Here is a 17,759-nt window from a genome sequence, read left to right as displayed (position 1 = left end):
CGCTGATAAAGACTATCGATCGATCAACATCAACATTCCAGCTCTCCCATCCCTTGCATTCCAGCCTCTGCTCTTCTTCCCTTTCTAGAGATTTCTCCAATTGATCCCGTCTGCATGGTATTTCTCTCTCGAGCCGCAGTCACACCACGGACCGATCGCGCTGACTGAAATGAAACGCAAGCAGCCAGACTCGGACGATGAGCGTCCCGTCTCGACGCCAAAGAGACAGAGGACTGCTACGATACTCAATGGCTCTCCTAACGGACACAGTAATGGTGATGCGTTCCAGGATGCGCCCCAGTCCAAGCGGGTGAAGTCCACGCCTCAAAAACCGACCACTACCACGCCCGCCGCATTGAAGGAATCCGGCTTGAAAACACCCACGCACAAATCCAAAGCGAAAGCCCTGTTCTCAACGCCTACAAAGTCGAACGCTGCTCCCACGCCGACACGTGTACGAAATGCCGATCGGTCGGCCAAGAAGAAGAGCGCACGCCTGCTTCTCGAACAGGACGAGGATGACATCTGGGACGGGGCGGATCGGCTGGCCGAGGAGATCCTGGATGATGATGACGATGAGAATTACGCCCCCGAGACGCCTGCGAAAGGAAAGAAGGGCAAAAAAGACGTGGTTGAAAGTATTGAGGCAGACACAGCAGAAGCGGAAACATCTAAACCTGCTGCAACGCCGAAACGCCGCGCGGGAAGGCCGAAGGGGGCAAAGAATAAACGGTCCCCAACGCCTGAAGGTGAACTGCCAGCCCATGAGCGATACTTCTTCCAGAACCGTGCTGGCCCTCCGCGCACATCGAACAACAACCTCAACAAGGTATCGTTGCTTACGCACGAGGAATATTTCGAGAAATTGGATCAATACGTGGACCCTTACCAGAATGAAAAAGCCTTCCTCATCGACCTCCACCGTCGGTCGTTCCCCCAATGGGATTTTGAGTTTCACGAGGGTTATAATATCTGCTTATATGGGTATGGGTCGAAGCGGAAATTGCTTGAGAATTTTGCAGAATGGCACTACCTAAAGGATACTGCGACCCCATCTCCGACAGTCATCGTCAATGGACACACGCCAAACATCTCTATCAGATCGATCTTTGCCACTATTGTTACAGCAGTCTTGGGGGAGCATATCCCATCCAAGATGGGTTCTCAGCCTATTGAAGTATTGGAGTTACTGCAGTCGGTGATCAAGTCACAAACCTCGCAGAACCCCATCACGGTCCTGATCAACTCTATCGATGCGCCCTCTCTTCGGCGAGCCGCGAATCAGGCTCTCCTCGCCCGTCTGGCGGCGACCCCAAAGATCCACCTGCTGGCTACGGCTGACACTCCTAACTTTCTGCTGATGTGGGACATCAGTCTTCGAGACCAGTTCAACTTCGTTTTTCACGACTGTACCACGTTCTCTCCATTTGATACCGAGTTCGACGTCGTGGAGGAGGTGCATAGTCTCCTCGGTCGCAAGGGACGCCGCATTGGAGGCAAAGAGGGTGTCGAATTCGTATTGAAGAGTCTGCCAGAGAACGCACGAAACCTGTACCGACTTCTTCTGACCGAGATCGTGTCTTTGTTTGATGAGGGCCATCAATCGGATGACGATATGGATGGTGACGGCGGTCGTGGGGCTGACCGAGAGGCCGACGGGAAGCACGAGCCGGGCATCGAGTTCCGGCTGCTCTACCAGAAGGCGACGGAGGAGTTCATTGCGTCGTCGGAGATGATGTTCCGAACGCTGTTGAAGGAGTTTCACGACCACCAGATGATCACGTCGAGGATGGACACCAGCGGCATGGAGATCCTGGGGGTGCCGCTGTCTCGTGAGGAGATGGAGGGAGTTCTGGAGGATCTGATTCTGAGTTGACGCAGAGGGCGCGCCTTTGCATGATTATGATACCCTTGTATAACACAGCTTGTAACCACCGGAAGAGATCATGTTTCACTAGCTAGAGCCAGATAGTTCTTGATCGTATCAAAACAAGACATTATTTACAATGATTTTCTTCGGTCTGGGGAGTTGAGGGATGAGTGCACCAAACGACACTCGGGTCATTGCGAGACTAGAATTGTGCAAATGCAGCCAGGGCCATCGTGGCACCAAAGCTGATCTTGAAGGGCACGTTGCGCGACACGGCTTTCTGGAGGTCAACACCCTTGACGTATTTCTGCATCCGCCGCAAGGGGAGGATGTTGTAGCCTTTGGACGCAGCCCACTAGATAGTCTATTAGTTTTACGGGTGCCATAAAACTGCTGAAATCGACATACCTCTACTACTACCACCCCCATTCCGAGTAACACCACGAAAGCGCGCGAGAATGCCCTCAAACCCACGCCAACCACCAGACCCAGGACACTGCCCATGCTGACCTGTCGCATGTTGGACGCGGTGAGAAGGCCGCCCCCCGTGGTGTGGGGACGGGTAGTGCCTTGCTTACGCAGGACGGGGTCTTGAGAGTCAATGGCCCAGGGTGAGTCCGGGGAGGTCTGGGAATCAGTCCGGTAGTAGGGGGCGGAGTACTGGCATTGGATGGGGGTGGCCCGGAAGGGGGATAGAGGGTGCAGGGAGAGTGAGAGACCGAGACCGAGGCCGAGAACGGCGGAGGTGCGAGAAAGAAGGAGCGACGCCATTGGTAATTATGATGATAGTCAATTGGTATAGTAGTAGGTAGGTGGTTAGTTGGGAGGTGAAGCGATAGAGGATCAGTTGGGTAGTAGTTCGTACGGGTGACGTCACAAGGCGAAGAATGCAACGTACAGATGACTCAGCTGCATAGGAGTTATGCTTTCCGTATGAGGAAGGAGAAGAACGCTTCCTCTTGGCAGGACAATTCCCTCAGCGGAAGGTGGGACTTGCACCGTGATACTATTATTCTACTTGATGTCATTGTTACTACTATCGTTTTTAACAGTGCATTAGTCTATGACCTGCAGGTGTCCTTAGATAGATGTACAGAACATGATCTATTTAGGTACCTACTCCTGTCATTCTCCGCGGGAAACCGACATCGCACTCGGAAAATCCATCTCACCGGCGGCGAAAGATTTGCAAAACCTTAATTGGCCTGACGGAGGGACGTGTGCTTCCTGATTGGCCAGCCCCTCCGCGGAAGAAAATTGCAGGCAGAAAAGCGGCGGGGAAAACTGCCAGCAGTACGCAGAGTATATACTCCACCGTTGACTCACCCCTCTGTCCCTCTCTTCACCCTCTTCATATACCTTTCCTTTTCTCGTACATATTTAGACCTCTCTTACATATCCCCTCCCCTCTTCCTCCTATCCGCTACAATGGCTTCCCAGCAAAATGGTACCTCCAACCGGTCCTCTGACTTCACCGTCAAGGCCGGTCTGGCTCAGATGCTGAAGGGTGGTGTCATTATGGACGTGGTCAATGCCGAACAGGTATGACTGACAATTCTCTACCCACATTTTTCTGTTCGTTGCTAATTATCCAGGCTCGCATTGCCGAAGAAGCTGGTGCTGCCGCCGTTATGGCCCTTGAGCGTGTCCCCGCGGATATCAGAGCTCAGGGTGGCGTTGCCCGCATGTCCGACCCCAGCATGATCAAGGAGATCATGGACTCCGTCACCATCCCCGTCATGGCGAAGGCTCGTATCGGTCACTTTGTCGAGTGCCAGGTAAATGCTCCTCCCCCGTTGTCCCCAGAGACTTCTAAGCCGCTATACATCGGTCCGAGACTAACGTCCCCGGATACAGATCCTCGAAGCCATTGGAATTGACTATATCGACGAGTCGGAAGTTCTCACCCCCGCCGATGACCTCTACCACGTCACCAAGCACAACTTCAAGGCCCCCTTCGTCTGCGGTTGCCGCAACCTGGGCGAGGCCCTCCGCCGCATCTCCGAGGGCGCCGCCATGATCCGCACCAAGGGTGAGGCCGGCACGGGCGACGTCGTCGAGGCCGTGAAGCACATGCGCACCGTGAACGCCGAGATCTCGCGCGCCCGCGCCATCCTCCAGTCCGCCGTCGATCCGGAGCCCGAGCTCCGCGCCTTCGCCCGCGAGCTGGGTTGCTCTTACGAGCTCCTCCGCGAGACGGCGGAGAAGGGCCGTCTCCCCGTCGTGAACTTCGCCGCCGGTGGTGTTGCCACACCCGCCGACGCCGCGCTCATGATGCAGCTGGGCTGCGACGGTGTCTTCGTCGGCTCTGGTATCTTCAAGTCCGGCGACGCGAAGAAGCGCGCCAAGGCTATCGTGCAGGCCGTCACGCACTTCAAGGACCCCAAGGTCCTTGCGGAGGTCAGCGAGGGCCTCGGTGAGGCCATGGTTGGTATCAACGTCTCTCACATGCAGGAGGCGGATAAGCTTGCCAAGCGCGGCTGGTAGACTCTGTCATCGAATTGTGTGTATAGATCAGATTCTTGTTTACTGCGGGCGTTTTTCTGTGAGCAGTCGCATCACTTCTGGGATTCTTCTGGTCGATAGTCTTTTGTCTCAGCTTGGCATTGGGAGGAAATATACGCTTGAATGCATTGTAGTCGATTGCCCATGGTATTTGTCGATCTCCATTAGATGTTGGGTGTAATGCTGATGCACCATGGTGGAAATCTACCGTCATCATGACCGCTGGGAACGTCAACCAAGACAATTAAATCACCGAACGCACAGGCCCATCCGCATGTATCTAACCTAGTCCAAAGCGATTATGTCTTCGTTTCACTTTAATATGCGTCGTCGCTCACGGGATTGGACCCTCTTGTCAACGGAGTCCGCTGAATCTACTACAAACAAGACATCTGATCCCATCCTCACTCCCCCCACTATGTCTGTCGATCAGACCACCGCCGCCTCGGACGGTCTCATCGATGATCCCGATGATGATCAGCGGAGAGCCCGCGAGAATTGGGATAAGCTCCAGCGGGCGTGGGAGTCCGAACCGGCAGAATACTGGATCGGTACAATCTTCTTCTTTGTCAACGCTTTCTCCCTGATCATTCCAACTACTGTTTTCTGCCTGGGATTCGCTGCTTCTGCCGCGGTAGCTGTTCTGGGATTCTGCGCGACGCTGATTTTCACCATTGTGGCACTCTTTGCGGCTATCACGCTAGCATCTGGTGTCTGGTTACTTGGATGTCTTTGTTTCTTCGGGGGCCGCTGGGTTTGGTCCTTGATTAGGGCCACGTCTGGAGTCAAGGCGGAGGGCCACGAGGACGGTGAATTGTAAAGCAGGAGGGTGGGCCCAAACTCGACCTGGAGGAGCAGGAGATGCAATCGTTCCATGACGCCGAGGACGACGAATGTCAGTGTCGTGGGGCGCCTAAGAGTATGGTTTGGTAGGCTACGCGGTATCGTAGTGGTTATGCTTGTTTCATGGTTTTTCTGTCGGTCGCTGGCGTTGGCGTTGGGAAGTTGTCCGAGAGCTTGAGACATCGTTTAGCCCTAGTTGCGAATTGCATACTGATTGAAAACACACGGTTCCACATGCTTGATATCTGTAAGTCAAAACACTACTGCCTCTCCGCCCATTGGACCCATCGTCGAATGCAATCATCCACCCGCTTCAGGGCGCTTCTCTCTGCCGCCACCTCAAACCATTCCCGATGCTCCTTTCCGCATTCATCGCAGCGGCCGAGGTCGCGTATTCGGATATCACCGAGCTCGAGATGGATTAGACGTTCCACGCGGTGGACGTGCGGTACCTTCCGTCCGGGCATGGAATCCGACGCCGATGGCGTGTAGGGGTAGTATCGGATCAGCGTGAGGTCGTGCGAGCACTGTCTTGTCCATTCGTTCATCCGACGTTGGACATTGCTCGTTCGGCCGATCTTCAGCCGGATTGCCCCAGGGCTGTGACAGGTCGGTTGAGGAGTCAGGGCGTTGATATCGCGGGCTGTTTGGAGAGCATCGCTGGTGCGCCGATTGCGTCCTGGGCTGGAGTCTGGAAGCAGGGAAGATGCGACTTCGAATGAAGGGGGACCCGATCGGGAAGATGTGGCCGGTGTGACCCAGAAGATGTAGATATAGCCTGGCTCGTCTGCATTTGATATTGGTTTTGCTAATTCTGTGAGGAGAACTGAGGTCGTCTGAGGTGTGAGTGTTTGAGGGATCCAGGCAAGAAGAGACTTGGTCTGGGATGATGAAGAGCTCTGTGGACTATGTAGAGAGGGCCGTGACGGTGTTTGGGAGGGCGAGAGTAGTCCGGCCTGTGACGATGTTTTGGAGGATGGTCGTTGAGGTTTTGCAGCAAGGCCAGAAGGTACTTGTTGCATCTGATGAGGCCGTTGAGGAGGCTTACTTGCTGGTTGGTTTCCTGAGGGACGAGGCCTCGGCGCGATAGGAACTTCGTCTTCAATGATCTGAAAGCAGCAACAGACTGTGCGTTTTGTTTGCTTCCTGGGATTCTTGTTCGGGATTTTCCGAGCCTCTCTGCGTTTCTTCGGATCTGTCTTTGCGTCGTTGATATCCAAGACGCCGAGCCGGCCCATCAGACTGTCGATGCTTGTTCGTGGATCATTCGGCGCAGGGCCCGTAACTGCTTGGTCTTTGTGTTGCCAGCAGTACAGAGAAGAGGGAGCTACAGGACTTGTCCCATTATGTTTTGCAGGATATCGTGAAGGAGAGGAACTTGCAGGCGACGCAATAGCGCGACGACACGGCCGGCCATTTGCTGTGATGCCCCTACATGTTGTTGCCGGGTTGAGAGAGTCGGCACGTGAGACAATAGATTCTGGGGTATTGGCAATATGAGGCATACTCTGGGACCGAAGAATGTCTGGTGGGTTTGTAGAGCCTCGAAAGAGAGAAAAATATGAGGGTTAAAACAGACTAGTAGTGGGTTCTTTGAGGAATGTCAGATTCTTAGGCCGCCTCATGGAACATTCCGTAGGGCGGACCCCAAACGTACCTAAAGCGACTCCTACCCATCGCATGATAGAAAAGAAGTGATTCACTCCACAGGCCTCATCCTCATGACTGTCGAATCCAACCCTGAGCACACTTGACTGGTTGGCTTGATGCCTGAATATGCACCGCCTCAGTGGCTGGTGTGAATGCATCTGACCCACTTGACAGCACAACAGACAAAAATAGTACCGCCATCTAATAGCGTAGTTAGCCTATGGATATGCAGCCTTCACACATACTAATGCTGTGGGCAATTGCTATGTTCATATCATTTAAGCCGGTCATATTATCTACCCAATGTAGTCGAAGCCCGCCCCACGGCATTTGACCCAGAAAGTCCGCGTCAAGGAGACCGTTGGTGCTTTACTACCCCTCGCCGCAAGGAGAGACGCAAGGAAACGTTGCCTCTCTTCAGCCGGCGGGGTGTGGCCATGACTCTGATTGGTTTGGTTATGGTCTAGTTCAGCTAGAGCAGCTGTGAGATGTGGCCGAGCAAGTCCCTGCTGCTTGAAAACCACCTTTCTCAACACCTCACAAAGATGTTCAAGATCGGATCGAGCGCACCGACCGGCGACCTGTGATATCAAAATCCGGCTCAAAGCAGAGATGCTGTCCCGAAGCGCATTTTGGACCGACTCAACATTGCCGGGAATATTCATCACGCCCACCCAAAACTGCGACGCAGAGCGGAGAGGGAGGGGCTCGGTGCCCTGCAAGGCGAAAAGTGTAAAGTTAAGGATTGCTTGGAGAACTGGCGGTCGCTGTGTCTCGGTTTGGTTGGATGTCGGCGGAGTCCCAGTCAGAGTGAAAAGAAAGTCGTAGTACTTGGGAAGCAAGCGGGTAAGGAAATCGATTCCACTGTTGGCCACTTCGGGATCGTAGAATTCTGGTTTTTCATGCATCCAGCAGAAATTTTCATAGACGTGTACAATAAGAGCGATGGCCTCATCACGGACATGTTCGGGATGTGCGCTGTGCGACGCGAGGAACGCTGAGGCGGTGCCCATAATCATGTCAATACCAGTACTGCCGGGAGGTATGCTGTTCACAAAGTTGACTGTAATCATCGGCGGGAACACGAATGGCCCGGTCCGCTCAGTGTATCCAGCCTTCAAAATGTCACATACCGCTTCAATAATCGCCACGTCGAAAGGGAAATCAGTCATAAGAAGTTGCATGGTTTGCATTATCAGGTTTTGAGTGGTTGCGCCATTCCCAGTATTCCAAAATGTAGGTGGGTAAGGACCACTATTTGTGGCATCCGACGCTTCCAAGATAATCTCATGGTCGGCTCGAAGGCCCTTTCCAACGCTTGCGATACAACGTAGTGCGAATTGACCGCGATTCTGGGCAGGTTCTATCAGACCACGAGCAGCTTCGTCTCTCGCTACCTGTGCTTGTTCATGGAAGAACTTTAAGATTCGTTCCAAGTACCCTGCCTTTTCTTCATCTGCAGGTAGAGCCTGTACTATGGCAGCGATCCCTTCCAGAACCCTTTCCATCGTAAGGGACGTGGCTGTTGGCTTGAACCGGAAGGTGTCGAACTGGTCCAAGAAAACTGGGAGCTCCAACATAAGAGCATTACGGCATGACTTGCAAAGATACGATATTGACTTGGATGCTACTGGAGCACATGACACAACATCGAGCGATGTGAACAGAAAGGTCAGTACCCGAGGGAGCAACGCATGAGTGCGTTCGAAATAGGATTGATACCTTCCCAGCATATCCACCAACGTTTGGCGCGATTTGTCCGGGATCATCACGTCTCCGCCCTCGCACAAGCGAGAGAATTCTTCGCAATAGAAGATTGCGTTGAGACACCCATCAGCATGTTGGTTCTCGTCAACAGCCTCCGAAAGCTGACCGAGACAGAATACTGCAGCCTCAAAAGTCTTCCAGTCTTGTTGCGTGAGAGATGACCGTGCATGCTGCTGAAAGACCTGGACCAGCTCCACCCCAAGAATTGGGTAGACCGCTAATAGAAAATCACATACATCGCGACGGAAAGCACTGAATTCACTGCGCTCATCATCGCTCCAATCTTGCAGTTCTTGCGGAGATGGATACTTGAGCTTCTCAAAGCAATCCATGGCTGCACGAGCCAGGTTTTGTTTCGCAGAACCCATGTTTGATTGGTCTTCAGAATCGAGGAACATCTCCTGAGTATAATCCGCAACTTCAGTCCACCATTCCAGAGCGATGGGCGACGCCGAATCGTCAACCGCGGCGTAACCTGGGACCTTCAGTAGAGTATGGACTAAGGTTAGGACCTTCTCGTGCTTCGGATCCAGCGGCTGAGTCAAAAGCATCTTTTGCTTTAGCGTAGCATATGCCAAAAGGAGTTCCAAAAATGTCATATTTTCGTCTTCAAAATCGCCGTCCATGAGCGAGGCCATATGGGCGGAGCCGAAGCCACTGACAATGAAATCCAAAATGGAGCTGATGTGGTCGGGGGAAAAGATGCTGTCCCTCCAATCCATCAGTTCAACTAGGACCTGCATTGCAGTCCGAGCTAAGCTCGCGGACCCCAAGCTTTGTATCACGTAGTTTGTGGTGGGGGAAAGCTGCAAAGCTGAAATTGTATCGCGCATTTGGAAACCTGCCCGTACGGACATCCATGACTGGTAACATACTGTCAGGAAATGAGGACACTACTGGCAGCGAAGCAGGGAAGCCCTACCTGGTAAGAATTTATTGCCTCAGTTCCGGCTGCCCCATCGGCAACAGGGGATCCGGAAGATTCCTGTTGAATAATATGGTGCAGAATATATTCGACGAGCGAGAAGGCATCTTTCACATTATCTCCGATGCGACTGGGGTCCGCGCCCCGCCGTGACTCAGAGTTCCATCGGCCTATCTCCTCAGCGAGCACATTGGAGAAATATAACAAGGTTACCAATTGCCTTTCCGACAATGCAGGCAGGATGGCAGTCTTTAGGTCAATGGACGGACACTGATCTTCCGGAAGATGGCTTCCATGGGCGAACGATGCTGCTAGATTTAGTAGGGCACGAGTCCAAGGGGCGTTGGGTTTGAGGAAGATGTTAGCCAGGCTTGTAGCCAGTTTTCGGATCACTACAGTCTGTTCCCCTCCGTTTACCAAGAGGATATAGTGATCAATCAGACGCGCGAGAAGTTCCCTTGATTCCGTTTCACTCAATTGTTGCCTGCAGTTCCGTTCAGCCCCGGGCTCCCGATACGAAAAATAACCGATTACTTTGGCGGGGGTACGCACCAGTCATGATTAATTTTAACAGTGAAGGTTAATGCCCCGAAGAATCTTGATCCCGTACTCACATCCGTGAGAAGATCATTGGCAATAAGCCAGGCTTGGGGACCTTTCTGGAGGATCTGCAGATGGTCTTGGATTGCTTTGATCTTGGCGGGGTTGCCAGTATTTGCGGGATCATAGAGCTGAGCTACGAGCTAGCCGATCGCATTAGATCCATCTTGCTGCCCGAAGACACCATAACGGCGGACTTACCGTCCTAGCCTCATGGAGAAGGCTCTGGACATCGGAGGTCTGACCCGAGACGTCCCCCAACATGGCCGAAGCGGAGTGAAGCGATGGGAAGAAGCGATAGTGAGATATAGATCCCGCCGAAGATGGAGGAAAAGCGACGGGGATGGTCACGTGCTGATAGCAGGGTATGTTGCCTGTGATCTCAGGTGTCAAAATGGAGGGGTTCACGGAGCACAACAGCTGGTGATACACCGACGAACTCAGCGTGGGACTGGGGGGTGGGGTGAGTTAAATAGATTCAAAAATAGCTCATAGAAGAGAGTTCGATGAAGAATAAAATTGCCAGTGACCCTTCGTAGGACAGTGGCACCGTCCATCTCTTGTATAGTACTATTTACTATTGCCGTTGCCTCAGGCATCATCAGCCTATGATCCTGATCAATCTCCACGTCGGCCACCTCAACATCTCCAATTCGGTCTTCTCCGGACAATTGAACCCTCCCTCCACCCCTCTCCTCCGTTGTCCTGGACTTTCACCCTTGTACAACCTTGGAAGAAGTTGTGCCTGCAGATTGTAAATCCGGATTACTTCTGTTTCCTTCGGACGCCTGCAGCTCAACACCGCCTGTCGATGCTCCTTTCTCACCCTCCCATTCGACTTGCCTGGTCATCAGCTTTCCGATCGGTCCGCCAATTACCCCTCTCTCGTCCCAGGTTCTTCTCGAATTCTCTTGCTCGCTACGCGGTCGATATGGAGACCGTGGACACCTCCGAGCGTCTGTCGCGACTGCGGCAGTTGATGCAGGACCAAAAAGTGGACGTTTACAGTATGACATCATCATATTCCTCTAAACTGTCTGCCCCGAGGCTATATACTCACCAAGCGAACAGTCATTCCGTCCGAAGATAGTCATCAGTCCGAATACATCGCTCCCTGTGATGGTCGTCGAGGTTAGACTCCGCCCTTGAATCCCTCCCTACCTCTGCCGGTTGTTGTACATTCACACCGCTTCCGCGCGCTGACCCTCCTGCGCTTAAGAGTTCATTTCGGGATTTTCTGGATCCGCGGGCACCGCCATTGTTTCCATGACCAAGGCGGCTTTATCGACCGACGGACGATACTTCAACCAGGCCTCCAAGCAGCTCGACAGCAACTGGGTGCTTCTCAAGCGCGGTGTCGAAGGTGTCCAGACCTGGCAAGAATGGACCACTGAGCAGGCCGAAGGCGGTAAGGTGGTTGGGGTCGACCCAGCTCTTATCACAGCATCAGGCGCCCGTAGCCTTGCAGAGACGCTCGAAAAGAATGGGTCGTCGCTCAAGGGTGTCCGCCCCAATCTGGTCGATCTGATCTGGGGCAAGGACCGTCCCGCCCCTCCCCGGGAGAAGGTAACTGTGCATCCCGATAAATTTGCCGGAAAGAGTTTCCAAGATAAAATCAGCGACTTGCGGAAGGAGTTGGAGAAGAAGAAGACCGCTGGGTTTGTCGTTTCTATGCTTGATGAGATTGCCTGGTTATTCAACCTGAGAGGAACTGATATTCCTTACAATCCCGTGTTCTTTTCCTACGCCATCATCACCCCTACCACCGCGGAGCTATATGTTGATGATGACAAGCTGACACCGGAGGTCAAAACCCACCTGGGTCAAGATGTCGCCGTCAAGCCGTACGATTCTATTTTCGCCGATGCCGAGGCTCTCGCTGCGGCAAGGAAGCAAGATGCTGGAGACGCCGCTCCCAAATTCCTTCTTTCCAACAGGGCTTCGTGGGCGCTTAGTCTCAGCCTGGGAGGCGAGGAGCAGACCGAGGAGGTCCGCAGTCCAATCGGCGATGCAAAGGCCGTCAAAAACGAAGTGGAGTTGGCAGGCATGCGGGCTTGTCATATTCGGGACGGTGCAGCCCTGACCGAGTATTTTGCCTGGCTTGAGAATGAACTGATTAACAGGAAGACCACTCTCGACGAAGTGGACGCTGCGGACAAGCTGGAACAGATCAGATCCAAACATGACCTTTTTGCCGGCTTGTCCTTCGATACCATCTCATCCACTGGTCCTAACGGTGCTGTCATTCACTACAAGCCGGAGAAGGGAAGCTGTTCTATCATCGACCCCAATGCCATCTACCTTTGCGACTCCGGTGCTCAGTTCTTGGATGGGACCACCGACGTCACTCGGACGTTCCATTTCGGAAAGCCTACTGAGCTTGAGAAGAAAGCTTTCACTCTGGTCCTAAAGGGTATGATTGCGATCGATTCCGCTGTCTTCCCCAAGGGTACGAGTGGCTTCGCGCTTGATGTCCTTGCTAGACAGTACCTGTGGAAGGAAGGTCTCGACTATCTCCATGGCACCGGCCACGGCATTGGCTCCTATTTGAATGTGCACGAAGGACCCATGGGTATCGGCACCCGGGTTCAGTATACCGAGGTTCCGATCGCCCCTGGAAATGTCATCTCCAATGAACCTGGTTTTTACGAAGATGGCAAATTTGGCATTCGCATCGAGAGTGAGCATTCGGAAACACACTCTTCCTTCAGCAATGCAGGCTAACAGACCATGACCAGATGTTATAATGGCACGTGAAGTGCAGACCACGCATAAATTCGGCGACCGACCTTGGTTGGGCTTTGAACATGTTACCATGACTCCTCTGGGTCTGAACTTGATTGAACCATCCCTTCTCAGCGACAGCGAGATTAAATGGGTCAACGACTACCATGCAGAGGTCTGGGAGAAGACCCAGCATTTCTTCCAGAACGATGGGTACACTCGGAGCTGGCTTCAGCGCGAGACTCAACCGATCTCCAAATGATCTCTGGCCATACTTAGATAGCCGTCTTAGGAGGAACGAAGAGGATCTCCTGCTGTTATTCCTATACCTTAAACTATAGAAATAAATCATTGGAATGAATAAACTAGTCCTGTCGGAATCTGGAGTCAACTAGGGCGTACATAAATAATCACACCGTCCTGGGCATTGCGGAATGCGGCTGGAGTTGCTTGTGTGGAGAACCCGCGCCGCTGCCGACCAAGGCAACCTGGAACACCACCATCAATCCGCTTCTCCGGACCGTTGGTTATTTCTTGCTTGTCGCATTCCTCCTTCGCATCCACAAACGTCGCCCCTTATTCCTTTCACGCTGGATACGATATCTCGCCGTACATCGCGACACTTCCAACCTCCGAATTCGCCCCTTTGCGTGGAGGGGGACCATGCTCGCTTTCCCTCCTGAGTGATCACACAACTCCGGCCGGGACGTCCACGATTGTTTTGGAAATAAAGCATTATCCTGCTTCCTGCAAGGGATCTGCTACACACACTTGATTCCATCACGTCCGAATTGCGAACGAACGATTTGGTATGAGTGGCAGAGCTGGCTACGCCAACGGATACGGATACTCCGACACCAACCGGTATGGCGGTACCGACGGAGGGTATGGCGGCAACAATGGCTTAGGTGTGAATGGTTACGGCAGTAGCAGTGGAGGGCAGCGTCGCCCTGGCGGCTACGGTGGTTTCTACCCGGAGGAGTCGCAACAGCCGTCTCTGGCAGCCCCCCCTCGCTCTCCGGAGAGACCGCGCGACAGGCGGGACCAAGATCGTGGTTACTCGTCATCACGTTCACGGACCCGCGTCCGTGAGGGTGAGGTGGAAAGCAGGTTACCAGCTTCTCGCGATGGAAGACCGTCGGAGGAAGCTAGTTGGCTTGCCCCGGGGAGCCGGGAGAGAAGCCCCCATGTCGCCAGTGGGGGTGCCGCCGGACCCCAGGCTGTCGAAGGTTAGTCCTTCTTATGCGACTCTTAATTGATGATAACGTGCTGACCTTGTTCTTTTTTCGACAGATGTTCTGCAATCTGTTCAACATGACTGGGATTTTGTCGCCTCCGACGATTGTGTGCCTGTGCAAGTCGCCTTACAATTAATGGACACGAGTACTCTGGGGAAAGCAGACCGTGAACCAGATTTTATACATATGCGTGACAGAATACAAAGGACCCTGAAATCTGTTGTCAATGGTCAGTTTTGGGGACATACGCCTGGGATGGGCCAGTGCTAATGTGATATCAGAACATCACCAGGGTTTCAACAGCTCTATCGGTACATACCACAAAATCCAGAGCAGCATACAAAGCTCGCAGGGCCGCGTACGCGCCCTCAAGAATGCCCTGGAGGGAGCAAAATCCGGGCTCCTCTCGACTAAGCCTGAGTTGAAAGGACTAGCAACTTCTTCGCAGAATTATGACGACATTATCCAACTGTTCAGTCAGATCGAAGAGATTCAATCACTCCCAGAAAAGTTGGAGTCTCGGATATCCGATAAGCGTTTTCTCGCGGCGGTGGAGGTCCTGCACGATGCTTTCCGCCTCCTGCGGCGATCCGAGTTGGACAATATCGGCGCGCTGGCCGATATCCGTGCTTACTTTTCCAACCAGGAATCATCTTTGACAGATATTCTGGTAGAGGAACTGCATGACCATCTGTACCTGAAGTCCCCCTACTGCTCGAGTCGATGGAAACCACCAACACCCGAGGGGGAGAATAGTAGCGGCAACCCTACGAACTGGACAGGCGTCAGCACGTGGGAGAGACCTGTACATTCTTTCCTCTCGAAGCTAGACGCTTCTACTCCCATGATAGAAGATGCTTCTCGAAACCCGGAGGCAGATACATTCTATTACATCCAGCTCTTGATTGAATCATTGAACAAAATGGGTCATTTGGACATAGCGGTCGACCGGATTGAACAGCGACTTCCAGTTGAACTTTTCACAGTAGTCGACAAGACGAACGCGGAAGTCGATGCTCGTTACCCGAACCTGACCCGTGGGTTTGCCGCGCAGGATAGCAAAAACGCCCTCCCCACAGAGATTATCGAAGAGCGTGGCCATGTGCTTACGGAGTTTTTGTGGACATTATATGCCAAGTTTGAGGCTATCGCTGAGGGCCACCGTGTTGTTCATGACGTGATTTCTGGCATAGTTGAACGCGAGGCGATCCCTAAAAGCAGCGCTCTTGCAGACGGGTTCAAAGAGCTATGGAAGCTCTATCAAAGCGAGGTACGCGCTGAATTATGTCAAAAATTGGTTTATCTTCTTTCGCTAATGATTTGTTTCTCCGTCAGATACGCACCCTTATGCATGACTACCTAGCTACGGATGGAGAATCGTCACTGCGCCCGGGCGAGGAGGCAGATAACAAGCGCATGCTCTACGCTGGTCTCAGGGACAAGAACAAGGTATGTATAGCGCATGTTGTCAGACAGGCTATAAGTTATTAACTGCCGGTAGAAAATGTTCAAGCTGTCGGAAGCAGATGGCACTACAGAGATGAAGGCTGAGCAAGATGAATTGGATGAGATTCTCAGGTCATCTGTTCCCGGCTTAGTATCAAAGACGCGACAGAAATCTGCCTCCAGTGACATGCCTTCTTCACGCCAGGCTGGAACAGGACATAAGATTCTTATTGAACCTAGCGTGTTCAACATGAGCCTTCTTCTCCCTCCTTCTCTGTCGTTCATTCAGCGGCTGAAGGAAATAGTTCCAGTGGATTCGGATATTGCAATGAGCTCGCTAACGACATTTTTGGATGACTTCCTCGTCAATGTCTTCCTCCCTCAGCTGGATGAGACTGTGACGGACTTATGCACCCTCAGCTTCATCGCAGCCGATGCTTTCATGCAGGATCCTCAATGGTCGACTGTCTCTCCTCGTCCGGTTTTCAAGGTAAGATCTCGCTTCGACGGATAATGTTTGTCCGCTAACAGCATTTCCAGGGAACTGTCAAGTTCATGTCTATCGTCCGAGAGTTCAGTAAAATGCTGTCTAGCATTCCTCATGATCAGGCTTTCTCGCAACTCCTCATCACACAAATTGTGACATACTACGATAAATGTTGTGGCTGGTATAGAGGTACGGAATCAAGCACCCTCTCCTTTGATTGGACTGACTCATATATTCAGCCATTGTAACCAAAATATCGGCTCGTGATAACCGTGCAGTGCGGCTAAGAGCTGCAGCGCAATTTGCTGATTCCGGTGATATTCGTAATGTGGTTAATGAGCTGTGGACAAATGATAATTCGGACAAGCAGAAACTCGTAGACAAGGTACTCACTTATTATTGCCCGGTTGATATTCTGGCCGCAGTCTAACCTTCGTTCAGGAAATTGAACTTCTCCTTAAACACACGAACGAAGTGCCGTTGGAGCCATACGACATCATATCAGACCCAAAAACTGTTGTCTCATTATCACTACTCTACAACAGCATGGTGAGTGTCATCTATTTGGATTTCACACACGGTGCACAGCTGACACTGGTATAGGAATGGCTCGCAAGTCATCTCTCCAAACTGCGCCAGATAACGCAACCGAATTCCGAGACTCGGCATTCACAACCAGAAGGTCGACCAAACCGCAGATGGACTTTGATTGGCGCAATGAAGCCAAAGCGCGATAGTATCAACCAGCCTGTATACCTCCCGCTCAATAACGAAACTGCCACTGTTTTCGACACCACCATCCAGTCATTACGAGGTCTTGCAACTACAGCTCTATTCGCTTTGCACATAGACATCAGATGTGGCGTGATCCACATGCTCACACGAACAATGTCTGGCCCCAATCCTCAAAATATTCGCCACTCGGAACCAGCGACTCCTTCTCCATCGAACGGCAATTGGTGGCATATTCTTTTGAACCAGCCTACAGCTGCCTCCCCCACTGTCCTCGAACTGAACAACGACCTTATTGCGTTTGACACAAACATGTCGTCATATCTAGGGCCTAGTGAACGCTGGTTTATAAAATCAGGCCTTGCGCGATTCATCGACCAGGTTTTCGTTTCCACTACTCGACATATCGGTGCTATGAATGAGAATGGTGCCCTGAGGCTGCAGCTAGATGTGCTCGTTCTCCAACAGAACCTTAAGAACATTATCATTGATCCAACTGCAGAGACCACGGAGGAACGTCAAACCAGGCGAGGACGTGAAGAACACCAAGAAATGGTAGCTCTTCCTCGCAGCGCCAAATTCCTTGACTGGTTCATGGAAGGCGCCGAGAAATCCTTAGATTACGCAAAGGATGAGAAAGAAGCGTTCGCCGTGCAGGGTGAGAAGGCATTAGCCGAAGGAAATGGGGAACCGTTCACGTATGATGAACTCAAGGTGCTCGTTGATCTCTGCTTCTCGGATGTCCTTCGCGGCCCTCGAGGTGCCGAGAACCGTGAAGACTTTATGACTGCGAAGAAAGCAAGCGCAGATGCGCTGTTGCGGTTGAACGAGGTTATGTGGGATTCTAGGTAACAATGTCTATTTGCCTTTGGGTGTTACAAAATATCTTTCTCGCAGCAATGCCGATAATGGCAACTCTATCCGATAGTCTACGGAGCCTCCGGAGTTCCGCAGGATGCTGATGCCTAGTTA

The 17,759-nt window shown here is 52.3% G+C and overlaps 7 protein-coding genes across 7 annotated transcripts; 3 read left to right on the top strand and 4 right to left on the bottom strand.

The window, feature by feature from the left end:
- The first annotated feature begins 87 nt into the window (after window positions 1-87).
- BDV59DRAFT_97488 (origin recognition complex subunit 2) lies at window positions 88-1,974 on the top strand. The gene has a single exon (XM_073697434.1). It carries the CDS (start codon window positions 170-172, stop codon window positions 1,874-1,876), a length of 1,707 nt encoding a protein of 568 aa, XP_073545137.1. The 5' UTR covers window positions 88-169; the 3' UTR covers window positions 1,877-1,974.
- Window positions 1,975-2,072: 98 nt separating this feature from the next.
- Window positions 2,073-2,641, bottom strand: BDV59DRAFT_204545 (uncharacterized protein; the record flags this gene model as incomplete). Its single annotated transcript, XM_073694485.1, has 2 exons — window positions 2,073-2,225; window positions 2,279-2,641. 2 exons carry the CDS (start codon window positions 2,639-2,641, stop codon window positions 2,073-2,075), a joined length of 516 nt encoding a protein of 171 aa, XP_073545136.1.
- Window positions 2,642-2,943: 302 nt separating this feature from the next.
- Window positions 2,944-4,517, top strand: BDV59DRAFT_97462 (pyridoxal 5'-phosphate synthase subunit PdxS). The gene is made up of 3 exons (XM_073697432.1): window positions 2,944-3,412; window positions 3,466-3,648; window positions 3,728-4,517. Exons 1-3 carry the CDS (start codon window positions 3,299-3,301, stop codon window positions 4,355-4,357), a joined length of 927 nt encoding a protein of 308 aa, XP_073545135.1. The 5' UTR covers window positions 2,944-3,298; the 3' UTR covers window positions 4,358-4,517.
- An 87-nt stretch (window positions 4,518-4,604) lies between these two features.
- BDV59DRAFT_97453 (uncharacterized protein) lies at window positions 4,605-5,620 on the bottom strand. Its single transcript, XM_073697430.1, has one exon. The coding sequence runs from the start codon at window positions 5,399-5,401 to the stop codon at window positions 4,853-4,855; it is 549 nt and encodes a 182-aa protein (XP_073545134.1). The 5' UTR covers window positions 5,402-5,620; the 3' UTR covers window positions 4,605-4,852.
- On the bottom strand, window positions 5,338-6,944 carry BDV59DRAFT_97459 (uncharacterized protein). The gene has a single exon (XM_073697431.1). The coding sequence runs from the start codon at window positions 6,721-6,723 to the stop codon at window positions 5,479-5,481; it is 1,245 nt and encodes a 414-aa protein (XP_073545133.1). The 5' UTR covers window positions 6,724-6,944; the 3' UTR covers window positions 5,338-5,478.
- A 32-nt stretch (window positions 6,945-6,976) lies between these two features.
- Window positions 6,977-10,584, bottom strand: BDV59DRAFT_97467 (putative importin 13). Its single transcript, XM_073697433.1, has 4 exons — window positions 10,362-10,584; window positions 10,113-10,303; window positions 9,558-10,044; window positions 6,977-9,498 (listed from the first exon to the last, which is right to left on the bottom strand). Exons 1-4 carry the CDS (start codon window positions 10,422-10,424, stop codon window positions 7,165-7,167), a joined length of 3,075 nt encoding a protein of 1,024 aa, XP_073545132.1. The 5' UTR covers window positions 10,425-10,584; the 3' UTR covers window positions 6,977-7,164.
- Window positions 10,585-10,971: 387 nt separating this feature from the next.
- BDV59DRAFT_195097 (uncharacterized protein) lies at window positions 10,972-17,639 on the top strand (the record flags this gene model as incomplete). The annotated part of the gene is made up of 13 exons (XM_073692494.1): window positions 10,972-11,167; window positions 11,232-11,291; window positions 11,380-12,840; window positions 12,899-13,097; window positions 13,701-14,113; window positions 14,178-14,351; window positions 14,404-15,392; window positions 15,458-15,571; window positions 15,624-16,058; window positions 16,109-16,244; window positions 16,295-16,440; window positions 16,497-16,604; window positions 16,659-17,639. The coding sequence occupies 13 exons, from the start codon at window positions 10,972-10,974 to the stop codon at window positions 17,637-17,639; spliced, it is 5,412 nt and encodes a 1,803-aa protein (XP_073545131.1).
- Between the last annotated feature and the right edge of the window lie 120 nt (window positions 17,640-17,759).

This window comes from Aspergillus ambiguus, assembly GCF_047715705.1.
Source record: "Aspergillus ambiguus strain CBS 117.58 unplaced genomic scaffold BDV59scaffold_33, whole genome shotgun sequence".
In the NCBI taxonomy this organism is placed as follows: Eukaryota; Fungi; Ascomycota; class Eurotiomycetes; order Eurotiales; family Aspergillaceae; genus Aspergillus; species Aspergillus ambiguus.
The sequence above is the reverse complement of the archived record's forward strand: the minus strand, read 5'-3'. Positions and strand labels throughout refer to the sequence as shown.